At 44.7% G+C, this 24,530-nt stretch overlaps 1 protein-coding gene across 1 annotated transcript in view; it reads right to left on the reverse strand.

Annotated features, from left to right (window-relative positions):
* The window catches only part of LOC141074895 (uncharacterized), a 145,827-nt gene that overhangs the window by 121,217 nt on the left and 80 nt on the right, over positions 1-24,530 (reverse strand). Inside the window, exons 2-5 of the mRNA XM_073562204.1 lie at positions 23,879-23,957; positions 23,381-23,560; positions 22,736-22,859; positions 2,380-3,314 (exon numbers count right to left, since the gene is read on the reverse strand). Coding sequence (XP_073418305.1) covers positions 2,380-3,314; positions 22,736-22,859; positions 23,381-23,560; positions 23,879-23,957 — 1,318 coding nt within the window. The remainder of the gene's footprint in view (positions 1-2,379; positions 3,315-22,735; positions 22,860-23,380; positions 23,561-23,878; positions 23,958-24,530) is intronic.

Here is a 24,530-nt window from a genome sequence, read left to right on the forward strand (position 1 = left end):
TCTGACGTCCACAGATGGGGGTTGTGCTCACAGCCCAACACCGTGCAGGACATTTGGCATTTGCCACAGAACACCAGGATTTGTAAATTCACCACTGGGCCCTGTGCTCTTCACAGATGAAAGCAGGTTCACACTGAGCACATGTGATAGAGTCTGGAGACGCTGTGGTGAGCGATCTCCTGCCTGCAACATCCTTCAGCATGACCGGTTTGGCAGTGGGTCAGTAATGGTGTGGAGTGGCATTTCATTGGAAGGCCACAAAGCCCTCCATGTGCTCGCCAGAGGTAGCCTGACTGCCATTAGGGTACCGAGATGAGATCCTCAGACCCCTTGTGACACCATATGCTGGTACGGTTGGCCCTGGGTTCCTCCTAATGCAGGACAATGCCAGACCTCATGGCTGGAGTGTGTCAGTAGTTCCTGCAAGATGAAGGCATTGAAGCTATGGACTGGCCCGCCCGTTCCCCAGACCTGAATCCGATTGAGTACATCTGGAACATCATGTCTCACTCCATCCGTCGTGACATTGCGCCACAGACTGTCCAGGAGTTGGCGGATGCTTTAGTCCAGGTCTTGGAGGAGGTCCCTCAGGAGACTTTCTGCCGCCTCATCAGGAGCATGCCCAGGCGTTGTACAGTAGGGAGGTCATAACTGTTATGTTTTATTGTTCTGAACACATTCCACTATGCAATGAATAAAAATCTGCAACTGGAATATTTCATTCAGAGATATCTAGAATATGGTATTTTAGAGTTCCCTTCATTATCTTGAGCAGTGTATATATAAATTGGTCTAATCATCCAAACCCAATGTGAAACACTCAATCTTTCTTTTTGATCTGTAAGGTTTAGGTCTTTAAGGGGGTCATACATGACATTTCCTACTGTAGATCTTTAATTTATTGCAAAATGTATTTTGTTATGGCCCCATAAGATGTTCCATAGATTATTTCATATTTTATTGTTTGGATGATGATGACTAATGATATATCCACATATCATACAGAAATATACAGCAAGGTTCATGGAAGCTTCACTACTTTGAAAAGAAATAACCTTATTGTTTTTTCCTCTCCTTTATCTGAAACTGTTTATATATTTCGATCACATATAATTTTGGTGTTTAGAAGTTTAAAGCGAAATCTTCCTCCAAAAAACGCTCTAAGAGGCTTCGAATGATCTAAGAATATAGTTTCCTTTTAATATGAATTCTTTAAGTTTCAAAATTTGATTTGCCTGTAAGACATTTTAGACATATAAAGCATCAAACAACTTCTCACCTTTGTAACTCATCTGTTGACTTCAGCAGTAAAACATTTCCTGACTTAGAAACATGAAATCAGCCTTCCACCTTAATTCTGTAATGTTTAACAAGGTTAAATATCTCTGTAATGCACTTTCTACATTTTCAATATACCGTATATACTCGAGTAAAAACTTATTGACTCGAGTATAAGCCTAGGGTGGAAAATGCAGCAGCTACTGGTGAATTTGAAAAATAAAAATAGATTCCAATAAAAGTAAAATTAATTGAGACATCAGTAGGTTAAATGTTTTTGAATATCCATATTGAATCAGGAGCCCCATATAATGCTCCATACAGTTCATGATAGCCCCATAAGATGCTCCATACAAAATACACCCCATATAATGCTGAACAAGGGTTAATAATGGCCCCATAAGATGCTCCATAGAATAATATACCCTATATGCTGCTCCATAAAGGTTATGCCCCCCCATATGCTACCCCCAAAAGATGCTCCATAGATTATGCCCCCATATGCTGCTGCTGCATTTAAAAATAAAAAGAATGACATACTCACCTCTCCGTCGCTGGGGCCAGGTGCCGGTGTCACTGCTGGCACCTGAGATATTCACCTGTCCGGGATCCATCGCTGCTTGCTGCTGTCTTGCACGTCATCTGTCACTGACGCTCAGAATGCAGGGGGCGCGGCGCACACTAACCATGTCACCGTGCCCTCTGCTGTCTGAATGTCACTGACAGCTGACTTGCCAGACAGCAGCAAGCAGCGATGGACCCTGGACAGGTGAATATCGCTATACTTACCCGTCCTGGCGCGGTCTCTGAAGCCCAGTTCCCACGTTCTCCCTTCCTGCATTCAGCGGTCACGTGGTACCGCTCATTAAACTCATGAATATGCGCATATTCATGAGTTTAATGAGCGGTACCATGTGATCGCTGAAGGAAGGGAGATCGCTGAGAAGCTGCAGAGACCGCAGCAGGACGGGTAAGTATGACCTGACACCCCCGCCCCCCTCCCTGGTGTATATGACGCGAATACAAGCCGAGACAGGGACTATCAGCCCAAAAAAAATGGGCTGAAAATCTCGGCTTATATTCGAGTATATACGGTAATTACTCCTTTTCCCTTTTGTGAAACCTCTCATGGTAAACCAGACTTGACTGACGTTTAAATTGTTTTTTACATTCTGAACATGAATACGGCTTCTCTCCTGTGTGGGTTCTCTCATGTGTAACAAGATTTGCTTTAATTGTAAAGCATTTCCCACAAAATGAACAAAAAAATGGCTTCTCCCCTGTGTGACTTCGATGATGATCAAGAAGTTTGATTTTAGAAATAAAACATTTCCCACATTCAGAACATGTATATGGCTTCTCTCCTGTGTGAATTTTCTGATGACAGACAAGATGTGACGTATATGCAAAACATTTCCCACATTCTGAACATGAATATGGCTTCTCCCCTGTGTGAATTCTCTGATGACGGACAAGATATGACTTATATTGAAAACATTTCCCACATTCTGAACATGAGTACGGCTTCTCTCCTGTGTGAATTTTCTGATGAGAGACAAGATGTGACGTATATGCAAAACATTTCCCACATTCTGAACATGAGTACGGCTTCTCCCCTGTATGAATTTTGTGATGCTTTGCAACATCAGATTGATGTTTAAAACTTTTCCCACATTCCGAACATGAAAATGGCTTGTCTCTTGTGTGCCATCTTTCATGTGTATCAAAACTTGATTTATTACTAAAGCTTTTCCCACATTCTGAACAAGAGTATGGCGGCTTCTTCCCTATGTGAAGTTTTTCACATTGAAGCTCTCTGCTTCCTGTCTGATCTGTGCTTGTAACAACCTGAGTTTGGATAGGAGACGGTTCCTCAGGATGAGGTGGATTATATGTTCGCTCTGTACAGATGAATCCGGAATGTACATTAGGGCTGGTGAGATTTTCTTCTTTACAGCGCGGCTTCGTATCTTCATCTTCTAATTTATAATTTGCCGATAACCTGACGCTTCTCTCAGAATTGTTATTGTCATTTTCTGTAAAGAGTAAACAGGAATTCTGTAAGTTTTCTCACAATCCAAGATAGATATAATGTTACTATTAGGGTCTGTTCACACATGGCGTAATTGCAGTGGATTGTTTTGCACCAAAGACCAGTGTTTGCAGGAAAAATACTGCCTACAATATGGGCAATTTTGGGACTTTTGAAGCGATTTCACTTGTTTTTTTCATTCATTGGAATGGGTGAAAAGCGCTGAAAGAATAAACAAGCTGCTTATCTGAAAAATACATGGATGGTTGCAGTAAGTGTTATGTTTAATGGTTTCAACACTCCAATTAATTATAATACTAATTATTGATCAATCAGTTATACATTATATATATACACATTATATATATACATCATTACTTCCATGGAGTTTGCAGGTCATTTAAGTTTAAATGTCCAAACCGATGACCCACCTAACAAAGGAAAGTAACTGACCAGTTATATGTTATTAGTAAACGACCAGTTATTTGTTGTCGGTAACTGACCAGGTTAAGGAGGTTTCTCCCTGGCACTCCAATGAAGATGTAACTTTTTAACTGAGATACATTGGATGCTTTAGGATATGAAAGACTACCAAACTCTTGGGAGGCAGTGACATACAGGACACACAGAGATTGGAGATGTGACCTACAGAGACAGAGTTTGATGGATTTCTACCTTAATAATGTAATGCATGTAATTCACATGCATTTTTGTTGCTTATACGGTGTTATTTAATCTTATAATTTATTAAGTAAATCAATTTAGTTTTACTCAATTCTCATGTGAGCATTTTCTTATTCATTACAATCCTTTGAATCCGTTACAATACAATGGTTAAAATACGCAAGAAAATAAAAAAGCAGCATGCGCATGATAATTCAAAAATCTCCTTCATTTTTTGTACTGCAAAATACAAAATAAGCAGCTTAAAATGCACAACAAAAAGCTGCAATTACGCCCTGTGTGAACACAGCCTTAACCCGGTTCACCCCTGAGCCAGTTTTCACCTTCATGTTCCGGACATGGCAATACCAAACATGCACTTTTTTTGTTTATTATTTTTACATAAAAGTGTGTATTTTAGTGTATTTTTTATTAATTATTATTATTTTGTAATATACTCTTTAAATTATTTTTTTTCCCTAGTCCCTCCATGGGACTTTCACTTTGATTGAAGGCATAATGTAGCACTGTACCTGTACTGAAAGCTGACACCATGCTGTGAGCATGGTCTCAAAAACTTTCTGTAGCTTGGTGATCCGGGGGTCATCATGACAATGATTGGGCCTCCACGATGACGTTGCAGGGACGCCGATCTGAAGGCAGCGGGAGCTCCAGTCCCTCATGAATGCTGCGATCACACCGCTCCTGGCTGTTAGTGTAGACTCTCAGCCACTTGCAGAGCTGAGCGGGCAGGAAGTGCTGATGTTTCAGCATCTCCTGCGCGATCATGTTGTGATCGCTCAGTCAGATGGACAGGACGATCACAGAGATCTGGGTGTGGGGACCGACAGCATGGGTCCCCGCACCTCTTCCCCTGCCTCTCAGCTGTCAGCACTGAACTGTCACTGCCTGTTTACACACAGTGACAGTTTAAATGCATGACAGGCATAGTCAGTCCTGATGCGGGAATTGACACCCGGCCATGACCATCATTGGACGTTAAGGGGTTAAGGGCATAAAATGAAGTTTGAAACTTGCAAGAGTTTCCAAATTTTTTCAAATTTCCATTTTTTTCACAAATAAATGCAAGTCATATCAAACAAATTGTACCACTAACAAAGTACAATGTGTCCCCAAAAAAAAAAAAAAAGTCTCAGAATCAGTGGGATCCGTTGAAGCGTTCCAGAGTTGTTACCACATAAAAGGACAGTGGTCTGATTTCAAAACTAAGGCCTGGTCATTAACCTACAAAGTGGCTTGGTCCTTAAGGGGTTAAATCCAGTTATGTCACACGAAAGATAAAAAAAACATTTCCCATGTCTACTTTATATCAGCACAATTTTTGATTTTTTTTTTCTTTTTTAGGAAGTTAGAGGGGTAGACCAGCGATCTCTCATTTTTCCAACAAAATTTACAAAACCATTTTTTTTTTTTTTTTAGAGCCCACATCAGATTTGAAGTGGCTTTGAGGGGTCTATATGACAGAATATACCCAAAGTGACAATATTCTAAAATCTGAACCCCTCAAGGTGCTCAAAACCACATTCAAAAAGTTCATTAACCCTTCAGGTGCTTCACGGGAATTAACCCCTTCACGACCCATGACGCCTACATAGGCGTCATGAAAAGTCGTGCCCAAACGGCCCATGACGCACCCGTAGGCGTCATGCTATAAATAGCGTTGCTGCGGGTCGGGTGACTGGGGTCATTGAAATGTCACCCGACCCGCAGATACAGGACAACATGCAGTTAAGCCCGGGGGGGTGGCTTTGCACCCACGTGGTTAGGATCTCTCTGATTGGCTGTTAAAAGTGAAACAGCCAATCAGAGCGATAGTAATATTTCATCAATGAAAATTGATGAAATAATACAATCCAGCCATGGCCGATGCTGCAGTAGCATCGGACATGGCTGGAGACACCGATTCGACCCTCACCGGCGATCGCCCCCCCGCCACTGAATGACTGTGGTGATCTGCCCCCCCTCCCATTCCCTCCGCTCCCCGCCAGCTTCCGATCCCCCCCTCACCCCCCCGGTACCTTCTGAGTCCCCCTGTCGCTCCCGGTGTCCCGCGGGTCCGGCTCATGGGCGCCGCCATCTTGGAAAATGGCGGGCGCATGCGCAGTGCGCCCACCCGAATCTTCCGGCTGCAGATTCCATTCATTCATTTTGATCACTCTCACAGTGATCAAAATGAAATAAAAAGTAAATAACCCCCCCGATTATCACCCCCATAGGTAGGCACAACTAATAAAATAAAGAAAATATTTTATTTTTATTTTTCCGTTAGGGTTGCAAAGAGGGTTAGGGTTGCAAAGAGGGTTAGGGTTGCAAAGAGGGTTAGGGTTGCAAAGAGGGTTAGGGTTGCAAAGAGGGTTAGGGTTGCAAAGAGGGTTAGGGCTGCAAAGAGGGTTAGGGCTGCAAAGAGGGTTAGGGCTGCAAAGAGGGTTAGGGTTGCAAAGAGGGTTAGGGTTGCAAAGAGGGTTAGGGTTGCAAAGAGGGTTAGGGTTGCAAAGAGGGTTAGGGTTGCGGTCGGAATTAGGGTTGCGGTCGGAATTAGGGTTGCGGTCGGAATTAGGGTTAGGGTCGGAATTAGGGTTAGGGTCGGAATTAGGGTTAGGGTCGGAATTAGGGTTAGGGTCGGAATTAGGGTTAGGGTCGGAATTAGGGTTAGGGTCGGAATTAGGGTTAGGGTCGGAATTAGGGTTAGGGTCGGAATTAGGGTTAGGGTCGGAATTAGGGTTAGGGTCGGAATTAGGGTTAGGGTTGGGATTAGGGTTAGGGATGTGTTAGGGTTAGGGCTGTGGTTAGGGGTGTAGTTAGAATTGTGGGGTTTCCACTGTTTAGGCACATCAGGGGGTCTCCAAACGCGACATGGTGCAATCATTGATTCCAGCCAATTTTGTGTTCAAAAAGTCAAACGGTGCTCCCACCCTTCCGAGCCCTGACATGTGCCCAAACAATGGTTCCTCCCCACATATGGGGTACCAGCGTACTCAGGACAAACTGGACAACAACCTTTGGGGTCCAATTTCTCCTGTTACGCTTGTGAAAATAAAAAATTGCGAGCTAAAAAATCATTTTTTGAGGAAATAAAATGATTTTTTATTTTCATGGCTCTGCGTTATAATCTTCTGTGAAGCACTTGGAGGTTCAAGGTGCTCACCACACATCTAGATAAGTTCCTTATGGGGTCTAGTTTCCAAAATGGGGTCACTTGTGGGGGGTTTCCACAGTTTAGGTACATCAGGGGCTCTGCAAATGTAACATGATGCCCGCAGACCATTCCATCAAAGTCAGCATTTCAAAATGTTACTACTTCCCTTCCGAGCCCTGACGTGTGCCCAAACAGTGGTCATCCCCCACATATGGGGTACCAGCGTACTCAGGACAAACTGGACAACAACGTTTGGGGTCCAATTTTTCCTGTTACCCTTGTTAAAACAAAAAATTGCGGACTAAAAAATATTTTATTTAGGAAAAAAAAATATTTTTTATTTTCACGCCCGGGCGTTATAAACTTCTGTGAAGCACCTGGGGGTTCAAAATGCTCACTATGCATCTAGATAAGTTCCTTAGGGGGTCTAGTTTCCAAAATGGGGTCATTTGTGGGGGAGCTCCAAAGTTTAGGCACACAGGGGATCTCCAAACACGACATGGTGTCCGCTAACGATTGGAGCGAATTTTAATTTCAAAAAGTCAAAATGGCACTCTTTCACTTCTGAGCCCTGCCGTGCGCCCAAACAGTGGTTCCCCCCCCACATATGGGGTACCAGCGTACTCAGGACAAATTGGACAACAACTTTTGTGGTCCAATTTCTCCTGTTACCCTTGTGAAAATAAAAAATATCGTGCTAAGAAATCATTTTTGAGGAAAAAAAATGTTTTTTTATTTTCACTGCTTTACGTTATAAACTTTTGTGAAGCACTTGGGGGTTCAAAGTGCTCACTATACATCAAGATAAGTTCCTTAGGGGGTCTAGTTTCCAAAATGGGGTCACTTGTGGGGGAGCTCCAATGTTTAGGTACACAGGGGCTCTCCATATGCGACATGGTGTCCAATAACGATTGGAGCTCATTTTCCATTCAAAAAGTCAAATAGCGCTCCTTCCCTTCCTGCTGTGCACCCAAACAGTGGTTTATGACCACATATGAGGTATTGGTGTACTCAGGAGAAATTGCCCAACAAATTTTGGGATCCATTTTTCCTGTTGCCCATATGAAAATGAAAAAACTGAGGCTAAAATATAATTTTTGTGAAAAAAAAGTCTTTTTTTTTACGGATCAATTTGTGAAGCACCTGGGGGTTCAAAGTGATCACTATGCATCTAGATAAGTTCCTTGGGGGGTCTAGTTTCCAAAATGGGGTCACTTGTGGGGGTGTTCCAATGTTTCGGCACACAGGGGCTCTCCAAACGTGACATGGCAACCGCTAAATATTCCAGTATATTTTCCATTCAAAAAGTAAAATGCCGGTCCTTCCCTTCTGAGCCCTGCTGTGCGCCCAAACAGTGGTTTATGACCACATATGGGGTATCGATGTACTCAGGAGAAACTGCCCAACAAATTTCAGGATCCATTTTATCCTGTTGCCCATGTGAAAATGAAAAAAATGATGCTAAAAGAAAATTTTTGTTGGAAAAATTAAAATGTCCATTTTTTCCTTCCATGTTGCTTTAGTTCCTGTGAAACACCTGAAGGGTTAATAATCTTCTAGAATGTAGTTTTGAGTAGCTTGAGGGGTGCAGTTTTTAGAATGGTGTCACTTTTGGGTATTTTCTGCCATATAGACCCCTGAAAGTGACTTCTACTGTGATGTGGTCCCTAAAAAAAATGGTTTTGTAAATTGTGTTGTAAAAATGAGAAATCGCTGGTCAACTTTTAACCCTTATAACGTCTTAACAAAAAAAAAAATTTGTTTACAAAATTGTGCTGATGTAAAGTAGACATGTGGGAAATGTTATTTATTAACTATTTTGTGTCACATAACTCTGGTTTAACAGAATAAAAATTCAAAATTTGAAAAATCGCAAAATTTTCGCCAAATTTCTGATTTTTTCACAAATAAATGCAAAAATTATCGACCTAAATTTACCACTAACATGAAGCCCAATATGTCACAAAAAAAAAATCTCAGAATCACTAAGATGCGTTGAAGCGTTCCTGAGTTATTATCTCATAAAGGGACACTGGTCAGAATTGCAAAAAATGGCCAGGTCATAAAGGTCAAAATAGGCTGGGTCATGAAGGGGTTAATGGAACGTGGAAAGAAAAAAATGAACATTTATCTTTTATTCACAAAAATTTTACTGTAGACCCAAATATTTTTTTTATTTTCGCAAGGGTAACAGGAAAAAAATGGACCCCAATATTTGTTGCGCAATTTCTGCTGAGTACACAGATACCCTATATGTGGGGGAAAACCTCTGTTTGGACAGAGAACAGAGCACGAAAAAGAAGGAGCGCCATTTGACTTTTTGAATGCAAAATTTGCTGGAATAATTAGAAGACACCATGTCGCGTTTGGAGAGCGCCTAAACAGTGAAAACCCTCAAAAGTGACACCATTTTGGAAACTAGACCTCTCAGTGATCTGTTCTAGATGTATGGTGAGCAACTTGAACCCCCCAGGAGTTACACAGCAGTTTATAACCATGAGTAGTGAAAATAAAAAATCCAATTTTTCCCCACAAAAAATGTTTATTTAGCCCCAAATTTTGCATTTTCTTAAGGGTAACAAGAGAAAATTGAACCCAAAACTTGTTGTGCAATTTCTACTGAGTACAATGATTCCCCATATGAGGGGGTAAACTACAGTCATGGCCAAAAGTTTTGAGAATGACACAAATATTACATTTTCACATGATCTGCTGGCCTCTGGTTTTTATGTGTTTGTCAGATGTTTTTATCACATACAGAAATATAACTGCAATCATATTATGAGTAACAAAAGGTTATATTGACAGTTAGAAGGAGTTAATGCAGCAAGTCAATATTTGCAGTGCTGACCCTTCTTCTTCCGGACCTCTGCAATTCTCCCTGGTATGCTCTCAATCAACTTCTGGATCAAATCCTGACTGATAGCAGTCCATTCTTGCAAAATCAATGCTTTTGTCTGAATTTGAAGGTTTTTGTTTGTCCACCCGTCTCTTGATGATTGACCACAAGTTCTCAATGGGATTAAGATCTGGGGAGTTTCCAGGCCATGGTCCCAAAATCTCTATGTTTTGTTCCCTGAGCCATTTAGTTATCACCTTTGCTTTATGGCAAGGTGCTCCATCATGTTGAAAAAGGCATTGTTGATCGCCAAACTGCTCTTGGACGGTTGGGAGAAGTTGCTCTCGGAGGACATTCTGGTACCATTCTTTATTCATGGCTGTGTTTTTAGGCAAGACTGAGAGAGAGCCCATTCCCTTGGCTGAGAAGCCACCCCACACATGAATGGTTTCAGGATGCTTGACAGTTGGCATGAGACAAGACTGGTGGTAGCGCTCACCTGGTCTTCTCCGAATAAGCCGTTTTCCAGATGTCCCAAACAATCGAAAAGGGGATTCATCAGAGAAAATGACTTTACCCCAGTCCTCAGCAGTCCACTCCCTGTACCTCTTGCAGAATATCAGTCTGTCCATGATGTTTTTCTGGAGAGAAGTGGCTTCTTTGCTGCCCTCCTTGATACCAGGCCTTGCTCCAAGAGTCTCCGCCTCACAGTGCGTGCAGATGCACTCACACCTGCCTGCTGCCATTCCTGAGCAAGCTCTGCACTGCTGGTAGCCCGATCCTGCAGCTGAAACACGTTTAAGAGACGGTCCTGGCGCTTGCTGGTCTTTCTTGGGTGCCCTGGAGCCTTTTTGGCAACAAGGGAACCTCTCTCCTTGAAGTTCTTGATGATGCGATAGATTGTTGACTGAGGTGCAATCTTTCTAGCTGCGATACTCTTCCATGTTAGGCCATTTTTGTGCAGTGCAATGATGACTGCACGTGTTTCTTTAGAGATAACCATGGTTAACAGAAGAGAAACAATGATGCCAAGCACCAGCCTCCTTTTAAAGTGTCCAGTGGTGTCATTCTTACTTAATCATGACAGATTGATCTCCAGCCCTGTCCTCATCAACACCCACACCTGTGTTAATGGAGCAATCACTGAAACGATGTTAGCTTGTCCTTTTAAGGCAGGGCTGCAATGATGTTGAAATGTGTTTTGGGGGATAAAGTTCATTTTCTAGGCAAATATTGACTTTGCAAGTAATTGCTGTTAAGCTGATCACTCTTTATAACATTCTGGTGTATATGCAAATTGCCATTAGAAAAAATGAAGCGGTAGACTTTGTAAAAATTAATATTTGTGTCATTCTCAAAACTTTTGGCCATGACTGTACTGTTTGCGGCACAATGCAAAGCTCAGAAGCGCCATATTGGAGTTGATATTTTGCTTGTCTGGTTTGAGGGCGCCATGTCACACTGGCAGAGCCCTTGAGGTGCCAAAAGAGCAGAACCCCACCATAAGTGACCCCATTTTACAAACTACACCTCAATGAATTCATCTAGGGGTGCAGTGATCATATTGACACCACAGGTGGGGCACAGAATTTTATTCCATTGGACAGTGAAGAAAAAATAATTACATTTTTAGCACCAAAATGTTGTTTCATCCCCAGATTTTACATTTTCACACTTGAAAATGGGTAAAAATGGCACCAAAATTTGTCCTACAATTTCTACTTAAAGTGGTAATACCCCATATGTGGCTGTACAGTACTGCTTAGCCGCTTGGTGAGACTCGGGAGGGACGGAGCGCTATTTGCCTCCTGGAGCACAGATTTGCCTAGAATAGTTTGTGACTCCATATATAGAGCTCCAAGTACTAGAAGGGCAGAATCCTCCTCAAGTGACCCTATTTTGGAAGTTATACCCATTTGGGAATTTATCTACAGGTGTAGTCACGATTTTGACTCCATGGGTGTTTACCAGAAACAAGCAGCACTACATATTACAGAATAAAATGCACAGTAAGCTGTAGTGACCAGTACATTGTAGTGACCATTACTTTATGCCCAGCTAATGCTTCTGGAGAAATGCCAAACTAAGGGTATGTTCACACTGGGCGTTTTTATGCTAATTTTCAGCTGCTTTTTACAGTACCAGCAAAGCCTATTAGATTTCAGAAATCTCATGCACACACATTGGTTTTATTGCCATCAGGATTTTGTGCTTTGCCGCTTTTTTTTACATAGCGCATGTTACCTCTTTCAGCGTTTTTCACCCATTGACTTGAATGGATGGTGAAACAATGCTGCAAAAACACAGGTTGACTTTTTTTGCAGCGTATTTGCTACAGAAAAGTCAAGGACAGCAGGATGTGACCTCACACTCAGCTCTGCTACATATAGATGGCAGGAAGCATGGTTGCATGATGCGACCATACAGTCTGTCATCCAGCAGACACACTGAGCAGCGGACCCGAACCCTAATCACTTGAATGGGGGGCACGCACATATAGTGTTTACCATGATGTCATGTGCACGACAGTGCGGCAAACACCGCTTCTGATCAACGGCGAAATCATCAATGCTGGTCAGACAGCTGCGGTTCCCACGGTGTCAAGACAGCGTGAGTGCTCAGCTGTGATCGGAGGTATAAAGTTTACCTCTAGTCACTGGTGTCAGCTGATTGGACTACTGTTCCCTTCAGCTGACGCCTGCTACCGCTAAAAACAGTGAGCAGGAGCGGCTGATGGGAGTATTCATCAGCCGGGTCCTGTGCTGTAAATAATATTTTTTTTTAAAACCCTGCGTGAGTTCCCCTGTATTTTTAATAACCAACCAGGCAAAACTCACATCTGGGGACTGCAACCCTCAGCTGTCAGCAAGACTGGTTATCAAGACTACAACTTATTTGCAAGAAACAGACTTGATAAACGAGGAGGGGGTGTCGCATTGTATGTTAGAAACGCATATATCTGCACAGAGATTGAAGCTTCAGAGACTGGGAGTTCTGTGGAAACTGTTTGGGTAAGAATACAAGGACAGAACAATGGAAAGGACACCATTGTAGGCATTTACTACAGGCCGCCTGTGCTAGCTGAAGATATGGATGAACTCTTTATGCATCAAATGGCCAAGTTCTCCAAAAAATATGACATAGTGGTCATGGGAGATTTCAACTATCCAGACATTTGTTGGGAATCTCTCTCAGGCAAAACTAACAGGTCAAGGAAATTCTTATCCTCTCTTGCTGACAACTTTATCTTCCAAAAGGTAGGGGAGAAAACAAGCGGAACTGCTACCTTGGATCTAATCCTTATAAACAGGGAGGAAATGGTTGAGGAGGTAAAAGTGGCTGGGACCCTAGGAGGTACACATGCTATTTTAGAATTTTGGATAACTAGAGGAGGAAGACTTGTGAAGACTCAGATGTCAAGGTTAGATTTCAGAAAGGCAGATTTTAAGGGATTCAGAACGAGAATTGGAGGGATCCAATGGCTGGATATCTTTAAGGACAAAAATGTCCAGGAAGGATGGGAAATCTTGAAAAATGAAATTCTCAAAGCACAATTGTTAACAATTCCGAAAAGAGAGAAGAATAGGAAGCGTTTAAAGAAACCAGGATGGATGAACACAGAACTTAAGCACATGCTAAAAAGGAAGAAAAAAAATGTTTATAAAATGGAAAGAGGGAGGCATATCTAAAGAAGAATATAATGCTGTCTCCAGAATCTGCAGGGCACGAATCAGATTATCTAAAGCGGACAATGAATTAAGGCTTGCAAGAAATCTCAAAAGCAATAATAAAGGATTTTGGGGATATGTCAAAAGTAAAAGAAAAGTCAAAGATGCTATAGGATTTTTACAGGATGAAAATGATGAAATGGTAAGACAGGATGTTGAGAAGGCCGAACTTTTAAATTCCTATTTTGCATCTGTTTTCTCTCAGAAAGGAAATGTAACATCAACTGTTATTCACTGTCCTATTAAGGGAATAGAAGAATTCAGGATATCTATAAACAGAAATACAGTGAGGAAACACTTAGCTAACCTAAATGAATTCAAGTCTCCAGGTCCAGATGAATTACACCCCAGAGTACTGAAAGAGATAGCAGAAGAAATTTTTGAACCACTCTCCATTATCTTTGAAAATCCTTGGAGAACAGAAGTCCCGGAAGGCTGGAGAAGAGCAAATGTTGTTCCTATCTTCAAAAAGGGGACGAAGGTGGACCCAGGCAACTATAGGCCGGAGTGTTTTATCACAAATTGGTGGAGAACACGGGCACCACGTTGAAAGCATGAACATGGAGGACGTGGTGAAAGCGCTGGTACAGTCCACCGCCGTCCAGCAAGAAGCTAATCGGGTGATGATGGCCCAGCTGAAGGAGTTGGTGAACATGACAGCTACAAATTGTTCACTTCTCCAGCAGGTGGCGCAGCGCCTGGCGACCTTACCTGAGGTTAACCCGGAGGCCGATTCGAGAGTGATTCACGTGAGTCGGTAGTGGCAGAAGATGACGTCGAGGCATACCTGACCACGTTTGAACGGTCGGCGGTGTGTGAAAAATGGCCGAAGGCCCGCTGGGCCGTCCGGATTGCCCAGTTTCTTTCCGGTGAGGCCCAAAAAGCCTCAAATGACTTAGAACCTGAAGCCGCGCAGGACTTTGACAAACTGAAAGCCGAGATCTTGGCCCGGCTGGGAGTGACGACCGCTGTCCATGCACAAAGAGTGCATCGATGGACTTATCAGCCGGATAAACCACCGCGGTCACAGATGTTCGACCTGATCAACCTGACGAAGTGGCAACAACCCGAGGTGCTGACGGTGCTAGAGATCATCCAGAGAGTTGTCCTGGACAAGTACCTGAGAGCTCTACCACCGGCCCTGAGGAAGTGGGTAAGCCATGGAAATCCGACGACAGCAGATCAACTGGTGGATATGGTTGAGCGTTACTCCGTGGCGGAAGGACTCAGAGATGACGTTACCCCACCTCCGTCTTCATCATCTCCATGTGGAACCGGTAAGGCCTCTTCCACACTTCCGTTTTTTACAATCAGTCAAAATCCGCCAGGTTTTGAAAAAAACTGATCCGTTTTTTTCCCCATTGACTTTCATTATTGGCGGATCTTGACGGATTGCCGTCCGTTGCATCCATTTTTGTGCGGATTCCGCCATAATGTTGCTGTCCGTCAACATCCTCAACATCAAGATTTCCAAACGGAGCTTGCAACTTTTTTTGGCCGGCGGATCCTTCAGACACTGATTTAACCCGAAATTCTGTCTGGGTGCCGGACAAAAAAAAAAAAATTCTCTCTCTGTCACCAGCGGTTCCTTTAAATTTGCTCATTTTGCGGATCCGTCAAAAAACGGATCCTGTGGCATCCGTTCACATCAGTTAAGAACGGATCCGCTTGTCCGCCTTTTTGGCGGATTTTAACTGACAGAAAAAACTGAAAGTGTCAAAGAGGCCCAAGACTGTTCCCGGGAGTAGGGGAGAAGGAAAAATCCCTAAGACAGTGGGGGAGGAAAACGGGACTGCTCGCACGGTGACGCCAAGAGTAACGAACTTTGGGCTAGGCACGGGGCCTGTTAGGTGTTTTCGCTGCCAAGAGATGGGCCACATCGCTGCGAACTGTCCAGTCACTAATGAACCCATGCAGTGCGACGTCACAGACTCTAAATACGCATGTCTATGGTTGCCCGGGTAGTGAGTGTGAATGCCGGTCAAAGTAAGGTGTAAAAACACCGGTGTGATGTATCGGTGGATGGGAAGGTGGCGGCATTGGTAGACTCGGGAAGTGTGGTGACTCTGGTGAAGGCCAGTCTGGTGTCAGCCCCGACTGGACCATTAGACAGATTTTCTGTAACATGTGCATGGAGACACCTGTTCGTACCTCACCGCGGTCGTATGCATTTCTACTTGGGTCTGTGCAACATAAAGTGGGACTCGACCCCGCACTGTTGCATGATGTGATCTTGGGCCGGGATTTCCCCCACTTCTAGCAATTGTGGGAGAATCAATTGATACCCCCGGGTAATAGTGTACATGATTCTTCTCCCAGGGCGCGTGTGGGTCCCGAACCCCTGGAGGAGGTTCCCCAGGAAGACTCTAGTGACGAGTCTACTGGAAATGACCTTCAGTTCCCGTTTTCGGTCATAGCGGGGGATACGGAGGAGGAGGGGGCAGGCAGCCATCCATCTCCCCATTTGCCGGATTTGGAAGTCCAGAAAGATGACTTCCAAAGAGCGCAAATAAAGGATCCTACCCTTTCTCAGGCTAGGACAAATGTAAAAGTGATAACCGCGTCTAACCGCGAACCCAAAGAAATGTCACATCGGGCTAGAAGAAGCCCGGTATTTGGGTTACGTAATTGGGAGGGGTATGGTTAAACCCCAGGTCGATAAAATTCAAGCGGTTTAGGACTGGCCGCAACCAGTTAACAAAAAGCAGGTGCAAGCCTTTCTGGGGATCGCTGGCTATTATTGCCTGTTCATCCCCAATTTTGCAGCCATTGCTACCCCCCTGACGGATCTTACCAAAGGAAAAGAATCCGTCATGGTTAAATGGAATTTAGCAGCTGAAGAAGCCTTCCATAGCCTAAACCGGGCCCTTTGCTCTCAGCCCGTACTGGTGACTCCCGATTTCCGCAGCAAGTTTGTGGTACAAACTGATGCCTCTGAGACCGGTATCGGGGCCGTACTGTCACAAGCGAGGGACGGAGTGGAACACCCGATCCTTTATCTCAGCAGGAAGCTGAATAAACATGAGCAAAAGTATGCAGTAGTAGAAAAAGAGTGCCTAGCCATTAAGTGGGCTCTAGAGGCCCTCAAATATTACCTGGTGGACAAAACGTTCAGGCTGATCACTGACCATGCCCCTCTTTACATAAGGAAAGGAATAGCCGAGTGACCTGGTGGTTCCTTGCCCTGCAGGCCTACACAGGGGTACAGATGGGAATGCAGATGCCCTGTCCCGAGTGCACTGTTTGGCGGGTGTCATTGCTTGACCGGAGTGGTCTGAGCGGGGGGGGGGTATGTGAGAAGCATGGGGGAATAGTGGATGAGGGCAGGTATATCTCGCCCAGATACCTTTCCTATGTGGCCTAGTCTGGTCAGTATCTCACCTGGTGACTAATGAGTAATGGGAGGCGGATATAAAAGGATGCCAGGTGGTGTGTTAGTTGTTCAGCCTGGGGAACACAGAGAGCAGGTCTGTGTGAGCGACCCTTGTGAGTGAAAGCAGTGCTCACGGTAACGCTGGTTTGGCTGGCTGGGAGAAGCCCTCCAGTTGGTAGTACGGACCCTGTTTAGTTAGTGCCGGACAGGCAAGGATTTGTTTTATGTTTTATTTCCTGTATGTTTTGCTTTCACCTGAAATAAACCTGACCCAGCGTCAGTTATGACCGAATCCCGGCTGTGCACCTGAGTTTCATGCTAAACCCACGTGGCCTTTGACCCCAGCAAAGGTGATTCCGCAGTGTTTTATCACAATACCAGGAAAGATCTTTGAACAAATTATTAAACAACATGTATGTCAGTACCTGGATAAGAATGAAGTGATTAACCAGAGTCAGCATGGGTTTCTAACTAATAAGTTATGTCAGACTAAGGCTATGTGCACACGTTGCGGATTTTGATGCATTTCCACAGCGTTTTTGGACATGCGGAATTGCATCAAATCCGCAGTGTAGTGCACAACCAATGTTAGTCAATGGGAAATTAAGAATTGGTTTGCACATGCTGCGGAAAAATCCACGCTCAAACGCAGCATTTTTTTTCCCCAGCATGTCAATCCTTTTTGCGGAGCTGCAGCGTTTCTGCATTCATTGACTTCCATTGAGTCAGTCAAATCCACAGCAAAACAGCAGGTGTAAAAAGATTTGCGGTTTTGCTGCGGAGTTGCGTGCGAGAAACGCTGCAGATCGGGAGAAGGAAGAGTGTGTGAGCGGAGACTATTTGCGTGTCTGTCTGCGGGGGTCTGTGTGTATGTGGGTGTCTGTGTAGCCAGGCATTGTCTGATGGGACTACTGCTCACATCAGGCTATGAATGCTGTAACATATGACAGCATTGCCGATGATAGGACAGTAGTCCCATCAGACGATGCATGTGTTCAATAGTAAAAAAAAACAAAAACATACAGTATGTACTCACCAATCACCTAGTCCCCGACGCTCTCGTTCTCCAGTAACAAAAATAAAATAATAAACCAACCTATACTTACCTGTCTGCCGTAGTCCATCTAAAGCAGACAGCTGGGGGATGATATTCTCAGGTTGGTAAGAGGCCATGGATATTGGCCCCCCCGAGCCTAAAAATAGCAACCACCAAGAAAAGGCACATCTATTAGATGCGACAATTTTGGTGCTTTGCCCGGCTCTACCCACTTGCCCTGTAACGGTGGCGAATGGGGTAATATTTGTGGGGTTGATGTCACCTTTGTATTGTCCAGTGACATCAAGCCCACGGGTTAGTAATGGAGAGGCGTCTATAAGACACCTCTCCATTACTAATCCTATAGTTATATGGTAAATTTAGACACAGCCAGAATAAAATCCTTTATTAGAAATAATTCTAAACACAGTTTTCCATTTTATCTAAAAATAACAAACACAGTTATACTCACCTAACGCTTAATTCCACCGAAGCTGTCATCTCCTGTAATTAAACAAAAATAAAAAACAACAACGTCTCTCACCTGTCCCTCGTACTGTCCCACGCTGTAATCCAGGTCTGGGGGATAAATAGATTTCAACCTGGACGGTGCCAAGATGCGACTGTTCAGGCTGAGAACCACTGATGAATGAGTTCAAATTCACCGCAGTGAAATTCTCCCGGTGAACTCGCCTCTGCACCGTGAATCTCATGAAGGTCACTCTCTAAGCTATAAACCTGACCTTCCTTTGACTAGTTGAGAATCTGGAGCATTACATTTGTTGGTTCCATTAAACTCTCAAAACGGCCAGAAAAAAAGAACTTTCATGTGAAACTCGACAGTCTATTCTTGTTCTTAGTAATGAAGGCTATTCCATGCGAGAAATTACCAAGAAACTGAAGATTGTACTACTCACTTCAGAGGAGAGCACAAACAGGCTCTAACCAGAGTAGAAAGAGAAGTGGGAGGCCCCACTGCACAACAAGACAAGTACATTAGAGTCTGTAGTTTGAGAAATCGACGCCTCACAGGTCCTCAACTGGCAGCTTCATTAAATAGTACACGCAAAACACCAGTGTCAGTGTCTACAGTGAAGAGGCGACTCCGGGATGCTGGCCTTCAGGGCAGAGTGGCAAAGAAAAAGCCATATCTGAGACTGGCTAATAAAAGGAAAAGATTAATATGGGCAAAAGAGCACAGACATTGGACAGAGGAAGATTGGTAAAAAGTGTTATGCACAGACGAATCCAAGTTTGAGGTGTTTGGATCTCACAGAAGAACATTTGTGAGACGCAGAACTGAAAAGATGCTGGAAGAGTGCCTGACGCCACCTGTCAAGCATGGTGGAGGTAATGTGATGGTCTGGGGTTGCTTTGGTGCTGGTAAAGTGGGAGATTTCTACAAGGTACAAGGGATTTTGAATAAGGAAGGCTATCACTCCATTATGCAACGCCATGCCAAACCCTGTGGACAGCGCTTGATTGGAGCCAATTTCACCCTACAACAGGACAATGACCCAAAGCACACCTCCAAATTATGCAAGATCTATTTAGGGAGGAAGCTGGCAGCTGGTATTGTATCTGTAATGGAGTGGCCAGCTCAGTCACCAGATCTCAACCCCATTGAGCTGTTGTGGGAGCAGCTAGACCATATGGTGCGCAAAAAGTGACCATCAAGCCAAACAGACATGTGGGAGGGGCTTCTGGAAGCATGGGGTGAAATTTCTCCAGATTACCTCAGCAAATTAACTGCTAGAATGCCAAAGGTCTGCAATGCTGGAATTGCTGCAAAGGAGCATTCTGTGACGACAGCAAAGTCTGAAGGAGAAAATTATTTCACATAAAAATCCTTTTTTTTTCGAACCGTCTCAATGTCTGGACGAGATTTTACATTCATTTGGCAACTCATTTGATTAATAAAAGTATGAGTTTTGAATGGTAGTGTAAGCGTTCAGCACTCCTAGAGCATCGCTGAAGAAGAGTTTGCAATGTGAGCCAGGGATGTATTACTCTGTGCTTGGAGGTTCTGAGGGTGAGGGGCGCTACTTGGTCATGTGTGCTTCTAAGAGTGTTATTGTAGTGATGAACAGCCAGATCAGGACAAGAAAAAGAGGAGATTGGGGACAGTGAAGAGGGTAGGGAGTCTGAAAGTGTATGAAGGTTAATGGCTTGTAGATTTCTGACTATGTGGTAGGTAGGAGTGTGCTGAGAGGGGTGAGGATTTGTGAGCGTGAAGGAGAGAATGTTGAGGTCAGAGGGGAAGCGGTGAGTTATTTAGGTGGGAGACTGAACAGAGCCGGACAAAGACCAGATCAAGGGTGTTACCGTCCTTGTGTGTCTCAGAGGTTGAGAGCTGTGAGAGACCGAGAGAAGTGGTTAGTGATAGAAGCTGGAATGCAGATGTGGAAGTAGGGCTGTTAATGGGGATATTGAAGTCTCCCAGGATAAAAGTTGGTAGCTCTGAGGACATGAAGTGCGACAGCCAGGCAGAGAAATAGTCAAGGAAGTGGGTGAGTGAGCCTGGGGGCCGGTATATGACCTCTACTCTGAGGGAGAGGGGACGGAAGAGCCTGATGGTATGGACCTCAAAAGAAGGGAATGAGTGTGATGGAACTGGGGGGATGACTTGGAAAGTGCATTGTGGGGACAGGAGTATGCCGACTCCACCACCAAGTCTGTTTGTGGGTCTCGGGGAATGAGTGAATTGTAAGCCACCATAGGAAATGGCAGCAGGAGAGACAGTGTCAGAATCCTGAATCCACGTTTCAGTGAGGGCCAACAGATTCAGAGAGCTGTTCAGAAAGTATTTGTGCAGGAAAGGAAGTTTGTTACAAGCAGACCGTGGATTCCAAAGTATCATGTTCCCACATGCTTTATGCATCCATTAGCCCTCTGTGTCTGTACTGTTACACACTTAACATTATGGCTGGTCCATACAATCAGGGCAACTGTTACCACCCACCTTTCGTGTCTCCCTCTATCCTCATAGACTGTAAGCTTGCGATCAGGGCCCTCATTCCTCTTGGTATCTGTTATGATCTATGTGATTATTGTTATGCTGTAATGTCTATTGTCTGTACAAGTCCCCTCTGAAATGTAAAGTGCTGCGGAATATGTCGGCGCTATAGAAATAAAATTTATTATTATTCCAGAGGGCACAGTTAAAAGAAGGAGATGAAGGAGTGCAACTAATATTAATAAAGATAGCAAGGTTTTGATGTGAGATAGGGTAGGGGTTGAGGGATATGTGCCCTGACATCAGTAGAGTAGGAAGATAAAGAGCAAGTAGTTACTGGAATTGTAAGAAATTTTTTTGTGCAATGTGTTTGGGCAAGATGGGCTGAGGTTTTCCAAGAAGGTGAGAAGTGCATGGGAGCTGTACATGGGAGAGGGAAGTATAGAGGGGCTGATGTGTATGACTCGTGATGGAGGGGGGATGGGGCGGTGAATGTGGATGGCGAGGGAACATGGGAGGATAGAAATAAAGCACATGGCTAAAAGAGAGAGCAAAGTGTGAGTTACCTGACTCCTGTCCTGATTAACTGCCATGGAATAACAGCTTCCTACAGATGCTTTGCTGAGAGGATGCGTGCAAGCACCCCAAACCGCATGCACTCCTGAGAATGCTTCTAACTTTATAGGCCAGCTGGGGCCAGCCCACCAGGGGATGGATAGTTGATCAAAGAGACTGGGCCTGGCTACATCTAAATGCTACAGCACTCTCCACCAGACAACATCTAGCGTGACTCCAGTCATGGATATACAATAGTGAGTGTTAAGTACAATGCAACAAATTAATGATACCAAAGATAAAGCAGGCACATTAAAAGATGTTGCAGGATGGTAAAGCAGCAGATGAAAAAAGCAAGTAGAAATTGTACCTGTGTAAAGAGAGAAGATGGTGTTAATTCCTTGCCATGTAATAACTGCTTCTTCTATATACTTAGCTAATGGGATGCTTTGCTGGAAGGGATACATGCATGCATATAAACAAAGTACAAAACTGGGCAGAAGCCCAAGCCAGCTCACCAAACTGCCACAGGCGCTCGGAACTCCGTTCAGACCCAACGTAGAGGTAACAAGAAGCTAACGGATTGGCGTTCCAGCTCCATAAAAACTATTTTCTTTATTGAAAAAATATTAAAATATAGATTGGCAGAAAAATCCTCCAATACAGTGAGTGTACACACAGCTGCTGGTATATCAGCGGTACACTCACTGTATTGGAGGATTTTTCTGCCTATCTATATTTTAATATTTTTTCAATAAAGAAAATTGTTTTTATGGAGCTGGAACGTCAATCCGTTTGCTTCTTGATACATGCATGCAGCCCACACTGGGGACGCTGTGGTGTGGGCAGGGGGGCAACATCCTCCGCTTTACTTCTTAGTAAATCTAGAAACTCTAATTGTGTCAGAACGGCGGCACTCAGTAACCTAAGCGTCACACAGCTGGATTCACGATTTCTCTGCCAAAATCCTGCTGTACTCGAATGAGGGAACAATAACCTGATGACAGATTCCCTTCAAGGATCTTCTACATTATATCATTACACAAACGCATCTACACATTATACACAACATCAACATGGAAACCAGAGCCCACAGTAATGACTATATATCTCCTCACCTCCTGGTGTAAGAGGCCGGCGCTCCTCCATCATCTCCTCCTGGTACCGATCCTGGTGTCCTTCTAGATACTCCCACTCCTCCATGGAGAGATAGACAGCGACGTCCTGACACCTTATAGGAACCTGACAACAACGACACCGTCATCACCCAGAATCCTCCAGTGCTGTATAATGTCCCAGCAGTCACCTCTCCTCTCATCACCCAGAATCCTCCAGTGTCGTCCTGTATAATGTCCCAGCAGTCACCTCTCCGCTCATCACCCAGAATCCTCCAGTGCCGTCCTGTATAATGTCCCAGCAGTCACCTCTCCTCTCATTACCCAGAATCCTCCAGTGCCGCCCTGTATAATGTCCCAGCAGTCACCTCTCCGCTCACCTCCCAGAATCCTCCAGTGCCGTCCTGTATAATGTCCCAGCAGTCACCTCTCCGCTCATCACCCAGAATCCTCCAGTCCTGTATAATGTCCCAGCAGTCACCTCTCCGCTCATCACCCAGAATCCTCCAGTGCTGTCCTGTATAATGTCCCAGCAGTCACATCTCTGCTCATCACCCAGAATCCTCCAGTCCTGTATAATGTCCCAGCAGTCACCTCTCCGCTCATCACCCAGAATCCTCCAGTCCTGTATAATGTCCCAGCTGTCACCTCTCCGCTCAGCAGCTCGATCATCTTGTTGCTGAGCTCCAGGATCTTCTTGTTCCTCTCATGTATCGGGGAGTGCGGGGGAGGCTCTGTGATGGGGCCCGGGCTCCGCCCTCCTGACTCCTGGAGATGGATGATGGGAGTCACACAGTCCCCCGGTGTCTTCCTCACTATTGTGTAATCCTGTGTATGGAGAGAGATATTTAGGGAGAAGAATTCCTTCCCGACCCCAGATCTGACCATCAGTAGAAATCCCGGGATCAATAACCGTCTCCAGTAATCTGGGGCCATAACCGGGAATATTATTACACTCCGGACAGACATCCCGGCCCCTCTACAGCTCTTATAGGGAATCCCCATGACAACTCCTCCGGGCAGAGCGCTCCACAGAATCCCTGCTCTTACAGTAGAGAATCCTTCTCTCCTATTCTGGATTTCCTCTTCCCGGTGTCGGACTCGTCACATCACACAATAAAGCGGATAGAAATGTAGAGGAGTTACCTCTCCGCTCAGCAGGGAGATGATCTCCAGGGCGCAGTGGAATAATTTCCTGGTGGTCTCATTCCTGTCCTCGTCCATCCTCGGGGGTCATTCAGGAGGAGGAGGGATGAGCACTGGATCAGCTGGAGGGATCTCGTCCTGCCGGCGTCTTCATGATGAAGGAGAAGATAGAAATCACAGGGGACGAGAGAACGACAATCACTAAATTCTGCCCAAATATCAACATTTATCAGGAAGAATCTGGAGGAAAAGCCACAAAACTCCACCGTGGCCTCCTCCGCCGATCTGACCGCTCATTATCAGCCTCGAAGGCAGAGGACGGTCACCGTGGCAACTACACTGCCAGCGGAGGACGGTCACCAAGGTAACTACACCGCCGGCAGGGGGACGATCACCGTGGTAACTACAGCGTGAAGAAAAGGTCACCGTGGTAACTACACCTCCAGCAGGGGACAGTTACCGTGGAAACTACACCTCCAGCAGGGGACAGTTACCGTGGTAACTACACCTCCAGCAGGGGACAGTTACCGTGGTAACTACACCTCCAGCAGGGGACAGTTACCGTGGTAACTACACCTCCAGCAGGGGACAGTTACCGTGGTAACTACACCTCCAGCAGGGGACAGTCACTGTGGTATCTACATCTCCAGCG

The sequence above is a fragment of the Dendrobates tinctorius genome, unplaced genomic scaffold (genome assembly GCF_039654945.1).
Source record: "Dendrobates tinctorius isolate UK_male_01 unplaced genomic scaffold, ASM3965494v1 ptg000342l, whole genome shotgun sequence".
NCBI classification, from domain to species: domain Eukaryota; kingdom Metazoa; phylum Chordata; class Amphibia; order Anura; family Dendrobatidae; genus Dendrobates; species Dendrobates tinctorius.